The 19,598-nt window shown below is 37.5% G+C and overlaps 1 protein-coding gene across 1 annotated transcript; it reads left to right on the plus strand.

The window, feature by feature from the left end:
- The first annotated feature begins 17,790 nt into the window (after window positions 1-17,790).
- Window positions 17,791-18,729, plus strand: LOC131922541 (olfactory receptor 5AC1-like). Its single transcript, XM_059277359.1, has one exon. It carries the CDS (start codon window positions 17,791-17,793, stop codon window positions 18,727-18,729), a length of 939 nt encoding a protein of 312 aa, XP_059133342.1.
- Window positions 18,730-19,598: the final 869 nt, after the last annotated feature.

The raw sequence follows: 19,598 nt of genomic DNA on the forward strand, positions 1-19,598 counted from the left end.
TAGTTGTACAGATTTTCAGATATTTACCCCTCACATTATATGAAAAATACGATGACAACTTCAACAGAAAAGAAAATGGTTCCTAAATACTGACTAGAACTCTGGCATTTCACTGGTGGCTCAGTAAGCTCTGCTGGGCACATCCAGCTTTGAATTTTGTGTCTGGTGCTCTGTTAGTTTCTTTCATATGAGTCAGTGAAGTTGTGATAGCCCAATTCATGAACCTCTTGTCTAGAAATAATATCCTATAGTTTATCTGAGCTTTTGGCTTTTCAAATTATCTTTTTTCTTTGTCCTTTCCAAATTTTCTGATGTGAATTTGGTTTTACTAAGACATCCTGAGACACATTGGCTGAGGTATAACTCTAACAATTGTTAGCAAACATAATTAGCAATTCGTAAGAATGAATAATTTAGCCCTCTAGACCTGAAAGTTAATATGGTTTTTGATCCTTTACCACACTAAACAGCATTGGTAGATTGATAAATATAAAACCCTGTTTCACGATGGAATGCATACCAGAGAAGAAATGTACTATTGAATAACAGGAAAAAAGAAAAGTTGAATTGAACATGAAAATGGTATTGATGGGAGTAGGAAGAAAAATGGGGTAGCCATAAGTTAAAATGTTCAGTAACAAAATTTGTCATATCTTGCATTTAAAGCCCAGAATGCTATTTCTAATCAATGATAGTGAATATGTACTCAATTATTTATAAAATTTATTGCAGTAAAAAGCACTTCCATAGAGCTTCTGAGCAATTACATTATTGTTGTTATCAATTTTAGTAAGAGTCAGCAGGTGGAATTTAAGAGACTGTTTGGAACCAAAATTTTAGAACTGTAAAGTTGTGCCAATGAATTCTCAACTTTATATAGATAATGATTGCAGGTACAAATTATATGTAAGTTAATTGATAATAATGCACTGCAAAATTGCAGTTTGTATGAGTGTTATTTTGTAGACATATATAATTCATTCTTTAGAAACCCCATCCAATGACTGAGGGATCTGGATACAGAGATCCACGGCTAGGCCCGGAGTGGAGCTCCGGGAGTCCAGTTAGCAAGAAAGAGGAGGGTTTATATGAGCGAGAATTGTTGAGACAAAGGTTGGATAAAGCACAGGGACAAATAGCCAAACGAATGGAAACACATGAACTATGAACCCATGGCTGAGGGGCCCCCAAATGGATCAGGCCCTCTGAATGGGTGAGACAGCTGATTGGCTTGATCTGTTTGGGAGGCATCCAGGCAGTGGAACCGGGACCTGTGCTCATTGCATGAGTTGGCTGTTTGAAACCTGGGGCTTATGCAGGATCGCTTGGCTTGGCCTAGGAGGAGGGGACTGGACCTGCCTGGACTGAGTCTACCAGGTTGATCTCAGTCCTCGGGGGAGGCTTTGCCCTGGAGGAGGTGGGAATGGGGAGTGGGCTGGGGGGAAGAGGAAGGGGACGGGAGGGGGGGGAACAAGGGAATCCGTGGCTGATATGTAGAACTGAATTGATTTGTAAAATAAAATAAAATTTTAAAAAATGTATTATTCCAGCATATTTATTTGTGAGAAATATTTGCATCAAAGGAATTAAATTTAAATTGATAGACAGCTAACAGGTATGCCTTGTTCTACTATTTGGATGCAGCTCATCTCTTGTCATGTCAGTGGTTCCAACAATACTGAATGTTTCCTATAAATACATAGCTGTATGATATCTTTTAAAGCTGTAGATATATGATATATTTTATAACTTAACCCTGTTGACTATGTGCATTATTAGGAAAAAAGTCAATGTGTATAGCTCATCCTAAAATAAATACCATTATTTTCTCTGTAGCAAAAGCTCTTTAAAAATATTCCACATAACTAAATTTTATGTCTTTTAAACATTATTTGTAGCTAGACATGGTTTCACATGACTTTAATCCCAAGACTTGGGAGGCAGAGAGAGGCAGGTCTCTGAATCTGAGGTCAGCCTGGTCTACAGAGTAATGTTCTAGAACAGTCAGGGCTACATAGAGAAATCCTATTTTTAAAAACCAAAAGAAAAATTATTTGTACATGCAGATAATTTCAACAATATTGAATTCTTTTGCAAACACTGTAATCTTTTCTAACCTTTCTTCCCATATGTGTTATAACATATTTTAATTAGAGTACCTACTTAAAATCTATATTACAAAAATGTCTCTCTGTCTGTCTGTCTCTGTCTCTCTCTGTGTTTTTGAGACAGTGTTTCTCTGTGTAGCCCTGGCTGTCTTGAAACTCCATCTGTAGAGCAGGCTGACCTTGAACTCAGAGATCTGCCTGTCTCAGCCTGCTGAGTGCTGGGACTAAAGGAGTGTGCCACCACTGCCTAGCTCAATATGTCTTTTACTATCACTAAAATTACACAAATCCACTTTGTTAAGAGCACTTGTTGCTTTTGCAGAGGACCTGGGTTCAGTTCTCCACATTCATTTATAGCTCACAACATCATGCAACTCCAGTTTCTAGGAGATCACAGACTTGTGATCTTGTCCTGACTCCTGTCAGCATCAAACATGCACATGGTACATATACATGCATGAAGGTAAATACTCATCCACGTAAGAAGGTAATCTTTTAAAATTTACAAATATAATTATATCAGAATTCTTTTAACAAAAATGTTCAGATATCATATTACTTCACAGAGAAAAGCTTAATCATTCATATGTAATCTTGGCTTGACTTATGTTTGGGTACTTCAGCCTGAGAGACCAGCTCTGAGAACTGTTCCAGGGTTGTAAAGAGAATGCCTTCAGAGTAGTGGGACTTAGAAATAATCCATACCTATCTGAGGGAATGAAAACTCACACACATGCTGAGGGTTACTCATTTTATTCTTTCCAGCTCCAATTCTTCAGCTGCTTTGTACTACACAGCTTGTATACACATTCAACAGCAAATTTTAGGTGATAAAAAAGGTTACAAAAGCTACATCTGAGGGTCACATTGAATTCCTTGAGTAAATGATAAGGGACACATGCAAAATAAACTTGTCAGCTTTCTAATTAGTGGGCAGCTGCAGCTGTGGCTGTGAAAGGGGGTTTGGCTGCAACACTATCTCCTAAGGAGACAGAGTATAAAGGGTTACAAAGGAAAAAGCTAAAGTATGGAGAAATTAAACAAGAAGTAAAAAAAAAGTCATCTACTAATCTACATTTCTTAAGACTAACATTATAGGCTCACATTTTGTGGTTAACAAAATGTAAAGGTGTTGTTTTCTCTCACAACAAGGAAGTGCAGTCTTGTGGCTGGGAGTCCCTTCCCTGCAGTTTGTAACCATGGTAACCCATGGGAGACAGGCTGTAAAACAAGGAGTGGGGATGTATGGTGATGGGCACTTCTGCACTTCCTGTAAGGACTGATATTGAAAAGTGTCCAGAGCCTAAAAATATATTCTCTATTCTACATACAACCTCAGATCACAAGGAGGGAAATTTGTAAGTCTTTTTCCAAGGATGTGATGCCAGACCATCTTCTGCAGCCCTGGCTATTTGTAGAACCTTTCCCACTGTTTATCTGCATGTAAAGCTGTTTCTCTCCAGAGTTGGTTAATTGGTTAATTGCTTTTCCCGTAATCACATAGATTTAAGAATTTAGACATAAACAGTTAGTTAGCTGAGTCTTGAATCTTGTACCGTGCATTGAGGTTAGAAGTTTGTGCGGAGTGTTAATTGCTAAAGAATTTGGATAGGGAGTTACACTTGTCCATGATATCAGCTAGACCTGGCAAGAGAAACTGGCATAGTAATTTATGTTGCTTTGTGTCTAAAACCCTTGGTTCAACAACCCAGACACCTGTAATCCTGACCTTGTGCATTATCTGTCATAGTTTAATGTGTGGTCCATTCACAGAGACACTCAATCTAGTTTGAATTTGCTCTGAGATTTTAAGTCAGCTAATTGTATGTAATTGCTTTGTCAACTAGCTAATGATAGAAAACAGACTCCTAGGTTTCTCACTGTTTTGTGGAACAAAGGCTTAACTATGAAGGCTTATTTTATTCACCAAAATTATACAGTATAGGAAGAAGTCATCCCTCTAACAATTCATAGGAATAACAGTGCCCAATAAATGTGGATCACACTTCCAATAGTTGCGGGAAGAGTCCTGTGGCTGTCTTAAGGGAGAATTATGATGGCATACAAGAAAATTACAGACAGAAGCATTCATTCATTCATAGGCAGTGGTCTCATAAGCCTTGCTTAATGAGGTTCCTCCACCAGAGAATTATTAATCTGGTGGGTTGATTTTATGAATAGCAGTTGTCATCTGCTGCATATTTTTGTGGGCTCCAGCAGTTGGGCTATTTATTGTGGCAAATGGTGGGTACTATCAAAGAAAGCTAGATGATAGATTTAAACCCTGCTATAGTTGTTTACAGTATAGAGACAAGAGCTGATAGGGCATTCAGCAAATTAATTATACTACAGTGTATTGTAAACAAATTGGAGGATTATCTAACACAAATGAAACCTGTTATCCAGGATGGTACTCTGAAAACTGAGAAATAAACATTCCAGAAAAATAATGCAATATTTATGTCCTTGTGTAGTCTCACTCACAGTGAATGGGAGACAACCCACTGCCTATCTTTTTAAATTTATGTTTTGAGAATGTCATACGTGAGTAATCTACTCTTAACTTTCTCCCCTCCTCCTCTCTCTGTGTTCCTACAAATTACCCTCAAGTTTAAGAATTTTCTATGAATATAATTCTCTCTCTCTCTCTCTCTCTCTCTCTCTCTCTCTCTCTCTCTCTCTCTCTCTCTCTCTCCTGAGTCCATTTATTCTTGCTCTTGTATACATGAGCTTATAGTTGACCACTTGGGATTGGCTAACCTATCAGTAGGTAGGCTTGGACTTGCAGAAGAGTGGTTGTGGATCTGTAGTAGCCTCCATCTGCTGAAGAAAGATTCTTCATTGCTGAGGAGTAAGAGCTAAACTTATTTATGACTATACAAATAGAACTTAAGAACACAGTTAGAAATTATACTGCTATAGGAAGGTTTCAGTAGTAGGTTCTCCTCTAGAACCTATGACATCTCCAGCCACATGTTGTTAGCTAAGTTTACCGTACAGGCTGAAGTTCCCTCCTGAGTGGGCCTTATGTTCACTTAGACAAATGTTGGTTACTCCCCAAAATAACACTAGCACTATCTTGCCATTGTGGGCATTTTACCAGGCTGGTCATTGTTTGTAGCTTTTAAAGTTGGGTAGGATTATTGATTGTTTTTCTCCGTTGGTAACTTGCATAGAACCTTTAGATACTGTTCATTTGTCCTTATGGGGGAGGCTTCCAAGTCACTTTCAACTCGATTCCTTGTATCTAAAATGTGTGTTGATTTTAGCAATGGTGTCTTACCTTCAATTTCTGGGAAGCAACCAAGGCCAATGGCAATAGTGTATATTGCTTGGTGAATCTCTTTGACATACTCCCCACAAAAATTCAAAGTGAGATTTACCAAGCCTGGGCCTGGGTGTTTCTTAGACAGTCTGTGGCTCTTGAAGGAATCATTAGGGCCCCATGTAATGTAGTTCCATTTAAACTTTCCCCATGGCAAAATCAAATACCCCGGAGTTACCTAATCTCTCCTTTCTCCCTGTCCCTCTGTATTAACCTCCATCTCCTTTCCATAGTCATAATTTTCCTCCTAGTTTTTCCTGTTTTCCCTTCATAGCACCTGTGTCCCACTATTCTGCTCTCTCTGATTCTTCTGTTCTCCCTCTTCCCCCATAGTCCTGTTCTACCCATGGGTTCCATAATTATCAGGATAAATACTCAAATTAAAAGCCTCTGAGATAAGATCTACACAGAGAGAACATGTGTCTGAATTTCAAATGAAATTTCCAGTTTTATTACTTTACCCACAAACTTCAGGATCTCAATGTTCTTTACCGCTGAGTAGAACTCCACTGTGTATATGTACCATATTTTTATTATCTATTCATCAGTTGGAAGATATCTAGGTTGTTTCCAATTGTGGTTGAAGATTCTCAGTTTCCTTTTGACCTTTCCACTGTGAACCAATCAATCTTAGCACCAACAGAGCTCTCCCTTAGACACAATTCATGAAAGCTTTTCACTAAACTCAAACAGACTTTACAAACCCTCCCATCTTAGAACTTTATATCTGGTCTAGTCTCTTTGTATGTGCAGTTTATGATCTGGGCAACAGAAGAAATGACAAATTTATACCTTACAACAGTATAACAGGGCACAGCAATATTGCTTAAAGCAACTGCTATAGATTTTAGGGATGTAGATTTTTTTTCAAAATTAATCAAAGGAAAAGCTTGATATATTCCAGATTGTCACACTACAATGCTTCATCACCGCATTGATGCAGGACATGCACACAGTGGTGACAAGGGTTTAAAGACCAAATATGAGATGCATAGTAAATGTCAACTCTCAGAGTCAAAATAATTTGGAGTTATTCACAAATTACATAGAAATGCATGTTGAAGAAACTGAAGATGTTGATTTAGTATAGTACATCACTGAGACGAGTGTGTTTCATTTGCTTCAATCAGTTGGTAAAGCCCAGATTGAATGCAGTACTGTAAACAACAATAACAACCATAAAAATGTAATTTTATGGCATTCCAATAAAACTGCAGGAGGATGGGGGAAGGACCAAACCTGAAAGTGTCCAACGTCTTTTATGTCTTTCATTTTGTATTTCTCTGAGCTGGAGTTGTCTTTGTTCTTTTGTATGTCAGTCAACATGTTTTCTTTAACTTGATCTGGCATGTCCACAGAAAGGTAAATATGACCCTCTCTAAGGGAAGATCATGCACAGTTTTGTAGTATATTTTGTTTGTGATCTGACAAATAAAGCTTGCCTGAAGATCAGAATGTGGAGCTCAGCCAGAGGTTAGCTCTAGAGGCCAGGTATTGGTGGCACATACCTTTAATCCCAGCATTCTGGAGGCAGAGGCAGACAACTCTGTGAGTTCAAGGCCACCCTGGGCTACCCAAGACTGATCCAGTCTAAAAGAGAAACAGAGCCAGGTGGAGGTGGCATAAACCTTTAATCCCAGCTCTTGGGAGGTTGAGACAGGAAGGGATGTGGCTGAGCAGAGAAAAGGAATATGAGGCAGGAGGAAACAGGAGCCCAGGCACCTTTCTGCTGAGGATTTTGTAGAGGTAAGAACTAGTAGCTGGCTGCTCTGATCTTTCAGCTTTCACCCTGATATCTGACTCTGAGTTTTTATTAATAAGACTAATTAGAATTCATGCTACACTTGTGTCTAACTTTTGGGGCACAAATTCACAAAAAAGCCGTTTGCCTGTTGTATACAAATTTCTAAATGGTCTTATTAAATAAGAAACACAGAGCCAAATATAGGAGTGAAAGCCTTAGAGATCAGGGAAATAGTGATAGTCACCAACCTTACCTCTCCAGCCCTGCAGCTACCAAAAGTGAGCTACTTCCTGTCTTACCCACTCCTTTATTGCCTTGCTGTTCTGCCCTCTCACTGGCTCTTAACCCAGCTACCTCACTTCCTTGTCACTGCCTGTCTGTACAGACTTCCAGGTCTCTATGGTTGATACTGGGATTAAAGGCATGTGTCACCATGCTTGGTTGTTCCCTAGTGTGTTCTTGAGCACACAGAGACCCTGCCTGCCACGTGATTGGATTAAGGGCGTGTGCTACCACTGCCTGACTTCTATGTTTACTTAAAACTGGCTGGTCTTTTTCCCCTTGATCTCCAGGCATGCTTTATTTATTATCACACAAATAAAATATCACCACAGCCTGTGACTTTGCAGCCACTGGCACAGGCAGGAGCTTCACACAGCCAGAGTCATTACCCTGCCAGCTAAGTTTCTGCTGCAGCCTATCTGCAGCAAATTCCATAGGCTTTTGGGCTCCAAAAACTGCAAGAGTTAGCCACTTTCACATGTTCCCCCACACAGATGACTTGCTCTTTGGCTTCTTCTCTCTCAGTAGGTTGTGGGCTCCCCTTGGACTCCTCCTCAAGTTGCTACCACACTAGGTAGCTGCCTTGAAACCCACTCAGGCTTCTACTGTTCTGCACAGAAGCACTCAGCCTCACATCTGAATTGTCATTGTTGGCAGATTTGTGGGACAATTGGGAATTCTTAAAGGGAGGAATCAGTTAAATGAGAGCTTTTTCCACACTAAAATTGGGAAACACTATTACAATGGAGAGAATTAGGTCTCTGTGATTATGCAATGCACATTTTGAAAATGGAACAATTAGATGAGAGGATAATCCATTTAGATAGGATTTACATAATGTCAATTATTAATATTATTTGATCATTTTTGTTTTATCACTAAAATGTTGGTTAATATGACTGCCAGGATACATGTTTTAGAAAAACTCATTAAAACAGATTATAGAGATATTCAGACTCAGACAGAGGAATTTAAAGGAGAACCAATCTCAGCATTGCATTATAAGGCTACAGAGGAACAGCCTAAGGTTTTCAAACAACCTTAATTTATCCAGTAACTTTACAGGAACTGCCAAATGATAGATGTTGTCAAGGCTGTGTAAGAGCTGAATGGATTCCTGTACTAATGTTAGATTTGAGAAGATTCAAGGAATTGATAGTCTTATATGGCATGCATTCACCTTTTTTGAAGCAGATGTTAATCTCGTGGTCAACTTGTAATAGAATTATCCCTCAAGACTGGAGAGATTTGTTTATAGCTGTTTTGGAGCCTGGTCCTCAATTATAATGGAGGACCTTGTAGAAAGATGAGGCTAAATCCATTGAACAATGAATTAGGGCTAGAGGTGTGGAAATCTCCCAAAACCAACTATTGGAGTGGGAGAATATTCTAATGTAAAAAGGCAATCTTTGTATGAAGACCACACCCTGGTTTTAATGCCATGCAGCAACCTTGAATGCTTGGAACCAAATTGAAGAAGTAGAAAAGAAAAATGAGTCATTTACTAAAATTATGCAGGGCCCAAAAGAAACCTTCACTGATTTATTACAAAGATTGACTTCAAAAGTAAGTAGAATGACACCAAATTCAGAAGCTAGACAAATAATAATTGAATCTCTGGCTTTTGAAAATGCTAATGCACAATTCTAAAGGGTAATTAAGCCATTAAAGGCAAGATCAGTACCCTTGGAGGAATGGATCTGAGATACAATTAATATTGAATCTTATAACAATGATGATGCTTGGATAGGAGAGGTGTTTTCCAGAGGTTTGAAGAAAAATTGAATTGTCAAGTGTTTCAATTGTGGTAAACAATGTCACCTAAAAAGGGATTGTAAGCAGGGTATTACTAGAGACATTGTTTTTTCTAGGAATAATCTGATCAGAAGGCCTCTCCCTTCTGGAGTATGCAAAAGGTGTGGCAAAGGCAGACATTGGACTAATGAATATAGATCAACAAGGGACAGTCAAGGTAACCCTTTGCCATTTGGAAATGCCTTACAGGGGCCTCTTGAAGCTCCCTCGCCCTCCCTTATCAAATTCAGTTCAGTTGTTTCCTGTCATTGTGGAGGGAACTCCTTCCCAGAACAATTAAAGAACCTAATGCTTATTGTAAAAAAACATACACTCTAGATGATAAAACAGCTTTAGAAGATAAAACAAGGGAAACAGAGGAAATCATAAATCAAAATTGGTAAAGATTAGATTTGAACAAGAGGTGATAGTTCATCAAACAGTGTGGCTGTTCAATCTGAACTAACTTATATGACTAACAAGTGCTTTCCATTTGATCAGCTATAACTTGCCAAAAGGGTAACTCCCCAGTTAGGGTTAGGGCAGGGTTTTGTTTTTGTCTTTTCAAGAGAACGAAACATCCAACTAAGGAACCTGAAGACCACTGAATAAAAGTGACATGTGAAGGAAAAGGACAAATCATTAAAAAAAATGTCCCAAGAAAAAGAGTAAATTAGCCTATTAGTATATCACGTCTACAACATGATAAAATTTCATATATCTGCCCAAGTGTTTGTTTCTGCTTTTCTCTACAGACACATAATGCAAATGGTCTTTTTGTAGTCCCATTTCAATTGAAAATTAAAACTGGTTTTGGAGTTGGAGTGTGGATCTCTTCTTCTCTAAACCCAAACATGCTTGTTAAAGTAAAATTCAAAAATCACTGTCTCATGTTAGAAGAGTCACCTGATATGGAACAGAAGAAAAACCAAATTTAGAAACTATTCTATTACCACTAGTCTCATAATCCTTTGGCTTTATTTTGAGTCTTTAAAACTTTTCTTGAGGTATAAATATTATTTCAAAATTTATAATATCAATATATATATTAAACTTTTTCATAATATTAATGGTCATATAGAGTACTAACTAATTCTAGAAAAATGGCTTTATCTAGTTTCCCGTACATGATTTTGGGTTTGAGTTTCTATCAGTTTTCTTTAGTGAACCATGACCATGCCTAACAGAAAACTTTGAAGTCTCCAAAAGGATGATGGGACTCCAAAATGATAATTCCACATGGACTATGATAATGTCACTAAGCTGACAAATACCACCTAAAGATTGGTGCTGTGGGATGTTCTGTATGTCACATGTGTTGCTGATTAGTCAATAAATAAAACACTGATTGGCCATTAGCTAGGCAGGAAGTATGGGCGGGACAAGGAGGAGAATAAAGCTGGGAAGTGGAAGGCTGAGTCAGAGAGACACTGCCAGCCGCCGCGATGACAAATAGCATATGAAGATGCCGGTAAACCACGAGCCATGTGGCAAAGTATAGATTAATGGAAATGGATTAATTTAAGCTATAAGAACAGTTAGCAAGAAGCCTGCCACGGCAATACAGTTTGTAACCAATATAAGTCTCTGTGTTTACTTGGTCAGGTCTGAGAGGCTGTGGGACTGGCGGGTGACAGAGATTTGTCCTGACTGTGGGTCAGGCAGGAAAACTCTAGCTACAGATTGGCTTTGGACTATAAACTGCTCAGGACAATTTTGAGGTGGATAGCTGAGATGATCCAGCCTCACAGACTACTCTAGGCAGGATTTGAGTCAACTCCTGCAGTTTCCCACTATGCAGAGATAGATTATGTAGAGACTGGACAACAAATGATACAGCTACCTCTCCCAGGACTTAATCAATAGCCCCAATTTTTCTTTTGAGGATCCCCTAGAGATGCCATCACCCCCAGACCACAGGAAGTAAATTTAAGAACATGATAATCACATTCCCAAGACGTGACTTGGGTGGTTTTTGGTCTGTCAATGAGTTATGGATATTTGTCATCATTTAGGGTGGTTGTTTACTAGGTATTGGTAATGATCAGGAAAAAAGCTAAACAAAGGAGATTAGATTCAGGGTGCTTGTTTTGAAAAGAAAAAAAGGGGAATATAGAGATAGGATAAAATGGTAGATTATTGAATCTACTTTAAAAAAGCAACACTTGTTTTAAATATTTTACATTGATATGGATCTTTGTATATTAATACAAAGTTGAGATTTTTTTTAGAATATACTGTACATACATTCTTATCTTGTTCAAGGTATTTCTAGTCCTTGAAAGTTATTATTACCAACTAATTAGGATGTATGGAATTGCAGATTAGTAGTCAGTTACCTATTATAGTCGAACTTGTAGTCAAGTATATTTTCAAGGTCAAACAGATATATTTTAGAAAGGCAAGTTATCTTCAAACATTTCAGAAATCTACAGAATATGGCATTTAAAATGTTTTAATAACATAGATTCTTGCTTTTAATGACAACAAGACATGTCTGGTCCTGGCAGCACTAATATACTTCAGAGAAGATGATAGCATTGAAGAATCTCCATATGGAGTTTACTTTCCTTGAATCTTTTTTTTTTTTTTTTGAGACAGAGTTTCTCTGTGTAACAGTCCTGGCTGTCTTGGAACTTGCTTTGTACACCAGGCTAGCCTTAAACTCACACAGATCTGTCTGCCTCTGCCTCCCAAGTGCTGGGGTTAAAGTAATGTGCCACCACATCCCAGCGTTTAGTTTACTTTCTTTGTGGCAAAATTTAGCCCCCATGCAAAAAAATGCCCTTGTTTTGACTGCTGATGGTGTCTAAACAATACAAGCAGGGTACAAAAAAAGGACTGCCTAAGTTTTTGCTAAGACAGGGTAGACTAGCCGTTCAGAAAATCCTGCTTTACAGATAAGTCTGTCAGATATGCTAGGTCTGTAGGCCAAAGACGGATACCTCAACATTGCAGAGGAACCTTGGGTGACTTTCCAGGCAGGCAGCTGTTTCTGTCATTTCTCACATTTTTTTGGAAGTCCCTTACTTGTACTTCCTGTTTACTCAGGTAATATTATTTCCATCTAGAGTCTTTGAGGAAGTTGAAGACTCGATGTTATAGTTTTTCTTGTCCAGACTCAGAAAAGAAACTCACAAAAGAGGTGTAAAGTGTATAAGATTGAGAGACATCAAAAGATATTTTAGATGGGAATGCAAGTTAGGATAGAAAGTGAATTAGGTACAAGACTTTGGACTCACCAAGAAAGGATAGATAATGGAGTATTTTCTCTGAGTTTGTCAAATGCAAATGGACAAGACATTGTTGATGTATTTATTGCCTGTATATATTATGTATAATTATTGTACTTATTGTATGTAGTTTTTTGTATATTTGTTATAACCCTTTTTATTTTAGACTAAAAAGGGGAAATGTGATATATGATAGCTGACTCTGGATTTTTATTAATAAGACCAATTAGGATTCATGCTACACAATTTCAAAATATTTGAGGTAGTCTTTTCAAGTCAAGGAAGCATTTTTGCAAATGTGCATTTTTTCCAGAGTCTGTTGCATAACATTTAATCAAAATTTTGAAGCTTTATCAGGTAAAATCTTCCAGATAAATGTAGTGCTCACTCATAATTTCATATGTTATGAACAGAATTTGTAAGTATTTTTTTTAAGAATAAGCATGTCTGTCTAAAGATACCATTAAAGGCCTCTTCATGAGGACTGTGAAGGCACACAGTTTAAAGTTTTATATCTCAGGAGTATGTACTTGGCATTTTCATACAAAGTCAGGGATGATAGGTCTCATAGACACAACAGTTGTTGTGAGGGTGATTCTCACTGCATTCCCTTCATCTATTCAGTCTCTGCACAATCACATAGGGTTGCTGAGGGCTGTGGGAATATACAGCAGGTAACAACTAGTATTTGTCAGGTTGACCCACAAGACAAATAACTCTCTGATGGGGAGCCCTACTAGGCAAAGTCCATGGGATCACTGGCTGTGGAAACCAGTTGTTTTCTGTCTGTTACTTTCTCATGAGCTACCACAATACCTCCCTAAAAAGAACAGCTGTGGGGTCCCTTCCACAGCCCATTGTTAGTGTGTTTTACATCTTTGGGCACACACATAGCTGTGGATGGTCAGGAAGATGATTTCTGCTTAAGTTGTATAATTCTGATAATGCTAGAATATTTTTTCATAAGTGACACAGGAAAGTAACAGTATTCTCAGTCACAAAGACAGCTAATTTTGGGCTTCAGAACAAATTAAAAGCAGACTTCCTGAGAATACTCAAAGACAAAATCAAGTTCAGACATGAAGGAACTTTTGTAGACATAACCCCTGCAACAATTCTCTTTCTGCATGTACCCCTATCATTCGAGGCTCAGCCAACTAATTGCTATTGTTAAATCCTGAATTTCGATGCCACTTTCTGTCTGGGAAAGAACTATGTGCATGGCTGAGCATTACTCACTGGCTGGTCAATGTAACCTTCCTAGCCTGAGAGAAACTGTGTTATTCTTTATGTGTATCAGTTTGGCTCTGTCTCTGATTGTTTACTCAAGAAATGCTTTATGACCCTGAAAATGTAAGTTCTATTAGTGCAGAATTTGGCTGTGAAGGGAGCCTGTGTAGATCTTTGTAGAAAGCTGCTGTGTAAAGAGCTGTGCAGTGTGTGTGTGTGTGTGTGTGTGTGTGTGTGTGTGTGTGTGTGTTGAGAGAGGAGTATAGAGCTTTGTAGAGAGCTGATGTATAAAGAGCTGTGCCCTGTGTGTGTGTGTGTGTGTGTGTGTGTGTGTGTGTGCACGTGTGTGTGTATGCTGAATGAGGGATGTAGCTGAATGAGCAGAGTAAAGCAAAAGAAGGGTAAGAGAGAATTGGAACTAGAGAGAATTGGAACCTAAGATTTAGAACAGAGAGAATTAGAGATGAAGAGGAATAAAAGAAAATTACTCCCAGATCATGTGTGAATTATTATAGATAAGAAATCTTTCTATCCTCATTCTTGAGAAGTCTTTCTCTGAGTAACCCTGGGTAGTAGTTATAGGAGCTGGTCTTCAGGGCCACTAAAATAGGCCATGAATGTCAAGGGTGGACTGTCATGGGCACAGGATGCTGTGAGGCCGGTAGCTCCTGATTTGCCATAAAGACAGTTTAAAGCAACCCTATAGCCAACATCAACTTCAATGGAGAGAAACTCAATACAATTCCACTAAAATCAAGAACAAGACAAGGTTGTCCATTCTCCTCATACCTATTCAGTACAGTTCTTAAAGTCGGACAACTGAAGGAGATCTAGAGGATACAAATTAGAAGGAAAGAAGTCAAAGTATCTTTATTTGCAGCTGATATGATTTATACACAAATGACTCTAAAAATTCCATGGGGGAACTCCTCCACTTTAGAAAATTGATACACAAAAATCAATAACCTTCAGTATACAATTTATACATGGACTAAGAAAGAAACCAGGGAAATGATGTTGAGATATGTCCCTTGTATCCTTAATCTCTCCAGGACATTTATCATGAAGGGATGTTGGATTTTGTTAAAGACCCTTTCTACATTTAATAAGATGATCATCTGTTTTTCTTCTTTCAGTCTGTTTATATTGATTTTTGTATATTGGGCATCTCCTGCATCCCTGGGATGAGGCCTACTTGATCATGGTGGATGATCTTCTTGTGTTATTGGATTCGGTTTGCAAGTATTTTATTGAGAAATTCTCCATCTTTGTTCATAAGGAAAATTCTGTAATTCTCCTTTTTACTGGATCTTTATGTGATGTAGGTATCAGGGTAACTGTGGCTTTATAAAAAGAGTTGGGAAATTTTTGACAAGGGAGTCTAACCAGGGAAACCAACAGCCCTGAAGGGTAGGTCTCATGCCCAGCAGCAAAAGGCCAACACAAAATGAACTCAATGGCTCCTTTGGAAGTTCTTTGTCTCATAATGTTGAGACAGGGCAGTTTTAATTTTAATTTTTAACCTACAGGTCTTTTGGATATATATTACAGCTTTTGTTTTTGTGATTTAAGGGATTCCTGTGTATAGGGATGAGTATATCTCTGTACTTACATCCTCCTTGTGATTTTTCGTTGGCTCTTTTTCTTCTGTTTGTTTTATCTCATTTCAAATTGTTCATTTTTGTTTTATTTTATTTTATTTTTATTCATTAAATGCCTGCTTGTTTTGTAAGGAAAGGCTGAAAGGATGTGGATGTGAGTGGAGGGGAGGTGGACAGGAACTGAGAGGAATGGGGGGATCATAATCAGAATGTACTGTATGAAAAAAAATCGACTTTCAGCCTTGATGCAGGGGGAGGGGTCTGGACCTGCCTCTACTAAATGTACCAAGCTCTGTGGACTCCCCATGGGAGGTCTTACATTTTCGGAGGAGGGAGTGGGTGTGGGGGAAAAGCTGGGGGGGCAGGAGGAGGGAAGAGAGGGGGATCTGTGGTTGGTATGTAAAAATGAATTAAAAAGTTCCTAAATTAAAAAAAAAAAAAAGATCAGAAAAACTGGGGGAAAAACGAGGAAGCTCACTGTAACCCTGATTCCCTGAAACTTTACAGGCCCCTACAGGACACTGTGGAATTAGTTAGATGGATAATTTGGTGATTAGTTCACCAAGCCCAGAACAACCTTGACTTCATCTCCCTGGGGATCTCTGGGATGCACTAAGGGAATTTTGAAGTGTTTAAAAGAATCATTTTGATATAGGAATAATAAATTATGTCTCCTTCTAGTCTGGAGTTTCCACACAAATAATATTGTTTCTTTCTATGCTTTTTTATGTTTCCTGAAAATTAGCAGTGTTCCATTTTCTGCTTTGAAAAATTTAGGTAAGAGTAAAAAAGATTTGCATGATTCTTTTATAGCTTTGCTGTGTGTCTTCAGATAACAAAATATATAAGCCAGATATTAAAACACTAAATAATCTTAAAATGAGCACCCAAAATATTTATTAGCACAAGTAATTACCCACAGCAATAGATGTTTTATTGCTCATGAAGGTAGCAAAATTTTCAGGAAGTAGCAATGTAAATTTTCAGTAATAGAAAATAAATGAATGATTAGAAAGCTTCGACATATATAATTTTTGTGTAAATTTTTCTAACTGAAGTACAATCTAAGGCTCAAACATTACTTATTTTGACTTTAGTCTGAGAAAATATGGCTTTAGGCTGTGTGTGTGTGTGTGTGTGTGTGTGTGTGTGTGTGTGTGTGTTAATTGTATTAGTTAATTCAGGGCAAAAAAAAATCCCCTTTAATTCTCAACTTAAAAACATTCTAAAAACTAATGAAAGACAGGCCATGAATTTGGAAGAGAGCAAGGAGGGACTTATGGGAAGATTTAGAGTAAGGAAAGGGAATGGGGAAATGCTGTGATTATTTATAATCTAAAAAAATTAAAGAAGTAGTAAAAACATTGGGTTTGTTTATATAATAGTTCTTTTAATATAATTTACAGGTAAGAATTTTGAAATTCATTCCTCATGGATTTTCAGTGAATATAAACTGACATCTCACAATTGGCTACTTACGGAGATTTTTAACTTTTAGAAATGTAGCATTTAGTTATATTTTAAAATCGTATAAACCTTGTTGTTATAACATTTTTCATGGTAAAATATTTTTCTGCTCCTTAAGCATTGGGAATATGATCGATACATAAGGAAGTTAGCTTGTGTAGAAATAACACAGCAATATGTATACATGCCTCCAAGAATTTTTTCCCTTTCAAAAATATCATGCAGAAAATAGTAGCACACATTTGCAAACCGAGCCATCAGGTGACAGAAGCAGGGGGATCACTATATGTTCAAGCCAGTTTATCTACAAGGCAAGTTTCAGGCCATCAAAGACTATATAGAAAACTTATATTGAGAAGGAAAACAAAATAAGAAAACGGGTTCCTTCAGATATTATGTATTAGTCATGAATAAACTCTTTATTTCATGGAAATAGTAAAATTTACATTTATAAAGTGATAAAAATACAGGAATAAATGGAATATTACATTATTGAAGTTATAGAAAAATCTCTAAAATCTGTTACTGTATTTGAATTCTAAACATAGACAACACAACTTTTAAAACCTGTCACACTGAAAAGAGTTTGCATTAAATCACTCATATTGTGTGAGTTATTCTGAGGATATACTGTGTATGTAAAAGTAGTATGGACTAAAAATATTCTATTTATGTATTTAGGAATATGTATATGGTATATAAATATAAATAAATAAATTTATAAACAAACAAACAAAAAAGAGGCTGAGACCTTGAGAGAGAAAAAAGAAAGAGACATTGGAGGGGTTGAGAAGGAGGGAAGGAAATGATGTAATTATATTTTAATTTAAAGGTAAATTACAAAATTTAAAAAGTAGACAAATATGGATAAAAACATAAACATGAATGAAATGAGAAGCTCCCATTAGGAATACATCCGTAGCACAAGTCATGACAGTTTTGTCATTTCTTTTTGACTCTTCCTTACTTGTTATTTTATTCTAGTGATTGTCCAGGGCAGACGGACATGACAGTAGGAAACCAGACTCTGGTGACTGAGTTTGTCCTCGCAGGACTCACAGATCATCCCAGGCTGCAAGTTCCGCTCTTTCTGGTGTTTCTGTTTCTGGTGTTCCTCATCATCTACTTCATCACCATGGCGGGCAACCTTGGACTGATTGCTCTCATCTGGAAGGACACTCATCTTCATACTCCCATGTACTTATTCCTGGGAAGTTTAGCTTTTGCTGATGCATGTGCGTCATCCTCTGTGACTCCCAAGATGCTTGTCAATTTTTTATGTAAGGATCATAAAATACTCGTGGTTGACTGCTTCACCCAGTTTTATTTCTTTGGCTCCAGCGCAACCACAGAATGTTTCCTTCTGTCGGTGATGGCCTATGACCGCTATGTGGCCATATGCAATCCTTTGCTTTATCCAGTGGTGATGTCCAATGGCCTCTGTATGCAGTTTATCTATGTTTCCTATATTGTTGGTTTTCTGCATTCAGCCATTCATGTGGGTTTGTTAGTGAGACTGAATTTCTGCAAATCCAACATCATACATTATTTCTACTGTGAAATTTTGCAGTTATTCAAAATTTCCTGCACGGATCCTACAGTTAATGTTCTCCTGGTTTTAATATTTTCAGCTTTTATACAAGGTTTTACTTTTATGACTATTATCATCTCATACTTCTACGTCCTTTTTGCCATCTTGAAAACGAAGATGGAGAAAGGCAGAAGCAAAGCCTTCTCCACCTGCAGTTCCCACCTGCTCTCTGTGTCTTTGTTCTATGGCACCCTCTTCCTCATGTATGTGCGCCCTAAGTCGGGGTCAGGTGAAAATAATGACAAAATGTATTCTTTATTTTACACAATAATAATCCCCTTTCTAAATCCCTTTATATACAGTCTGAGGAACAAGGAGGTAATAGCTGCCTTGAGAAGAAAAATGAGGAATTAAATAGTTGCCAGATAAGTTTCAGAACACGTCTTCCTTCTGAAGGGGGCGGGGCAATCTCTAGAATGATGGATTAGAATGTGTTTTGCCAGATCACCAGATGCTCATGAGCTCCCTGTGAAGGAAGTGAGCTTCTCACTACACTTCCCAGGGAAGTTTGGCAATGTAACCCACAGTTAGTGCATTCAGAAACACTACGTGCCTGTGCATCTGAGCATTTAGCATCTGTAGACTTAGTACTCTTAGGAACTTCCAAATTTATGAGGAATAATTGGAAATACTACTCAGAAACAGTGAAAATGATTAACAAAAGGTAGTTCCAATCGAGGCGAGAATATAGTTACTGTCTTGAATGATCCCAGCCCACTCTCATAGACCAGAAAGTTAGTGCGGCATTTTAGATTTCTGACGTGCGTAGAGTGATAAAAATGATAAAAATCTATTGCTACAGTATATTCCCAAGAAATGTAGAATTTCAGGACAAACATTGGGAAATGAAAAGGAGTTCAAAACAATATTGGAGGATCTTAGGAAGGTAAATGGAAATTGGAATGAGTTTAAAAGGATAGAGTATTAAAACAAATCATTGCTCATGTTTCTAACTCAACATATATTTTTATTAATATTGCAAGTACTGAGGTATTTGAGAATTTATAAATTTTAGAATATTTTGGTATAGTAGAAGAAATGTCAAAAATCTGCCTTGTGGTTGCCATTTCCACTCTTAAAATATTTGAACATAAGGTAAGGAAAGTATATCAGCTTTTTGAAATTTACTAGGAAGATACAAATAAAAATCTACAGCAATGAATTCTCTCTCAACTATTGGTTGAGAATTTATTCTCAATTTTGTACTTTATGTTTATTACATA

The sequence above is a fragment of the Peromyscus eremicus genome, chromosome 12, assembly GCF_949786415.1.
Source record: "Peromyscus eremicus chromosome 12, PerEre_H2_v1, whole genome shotgun sequence".
Taxonomy (NCBI): Eukaryota; Metazoa; Chordata; class Mammalia; order Rodentia; family Cricetidae; genus Peromyscus; species Peromyscus eremicus.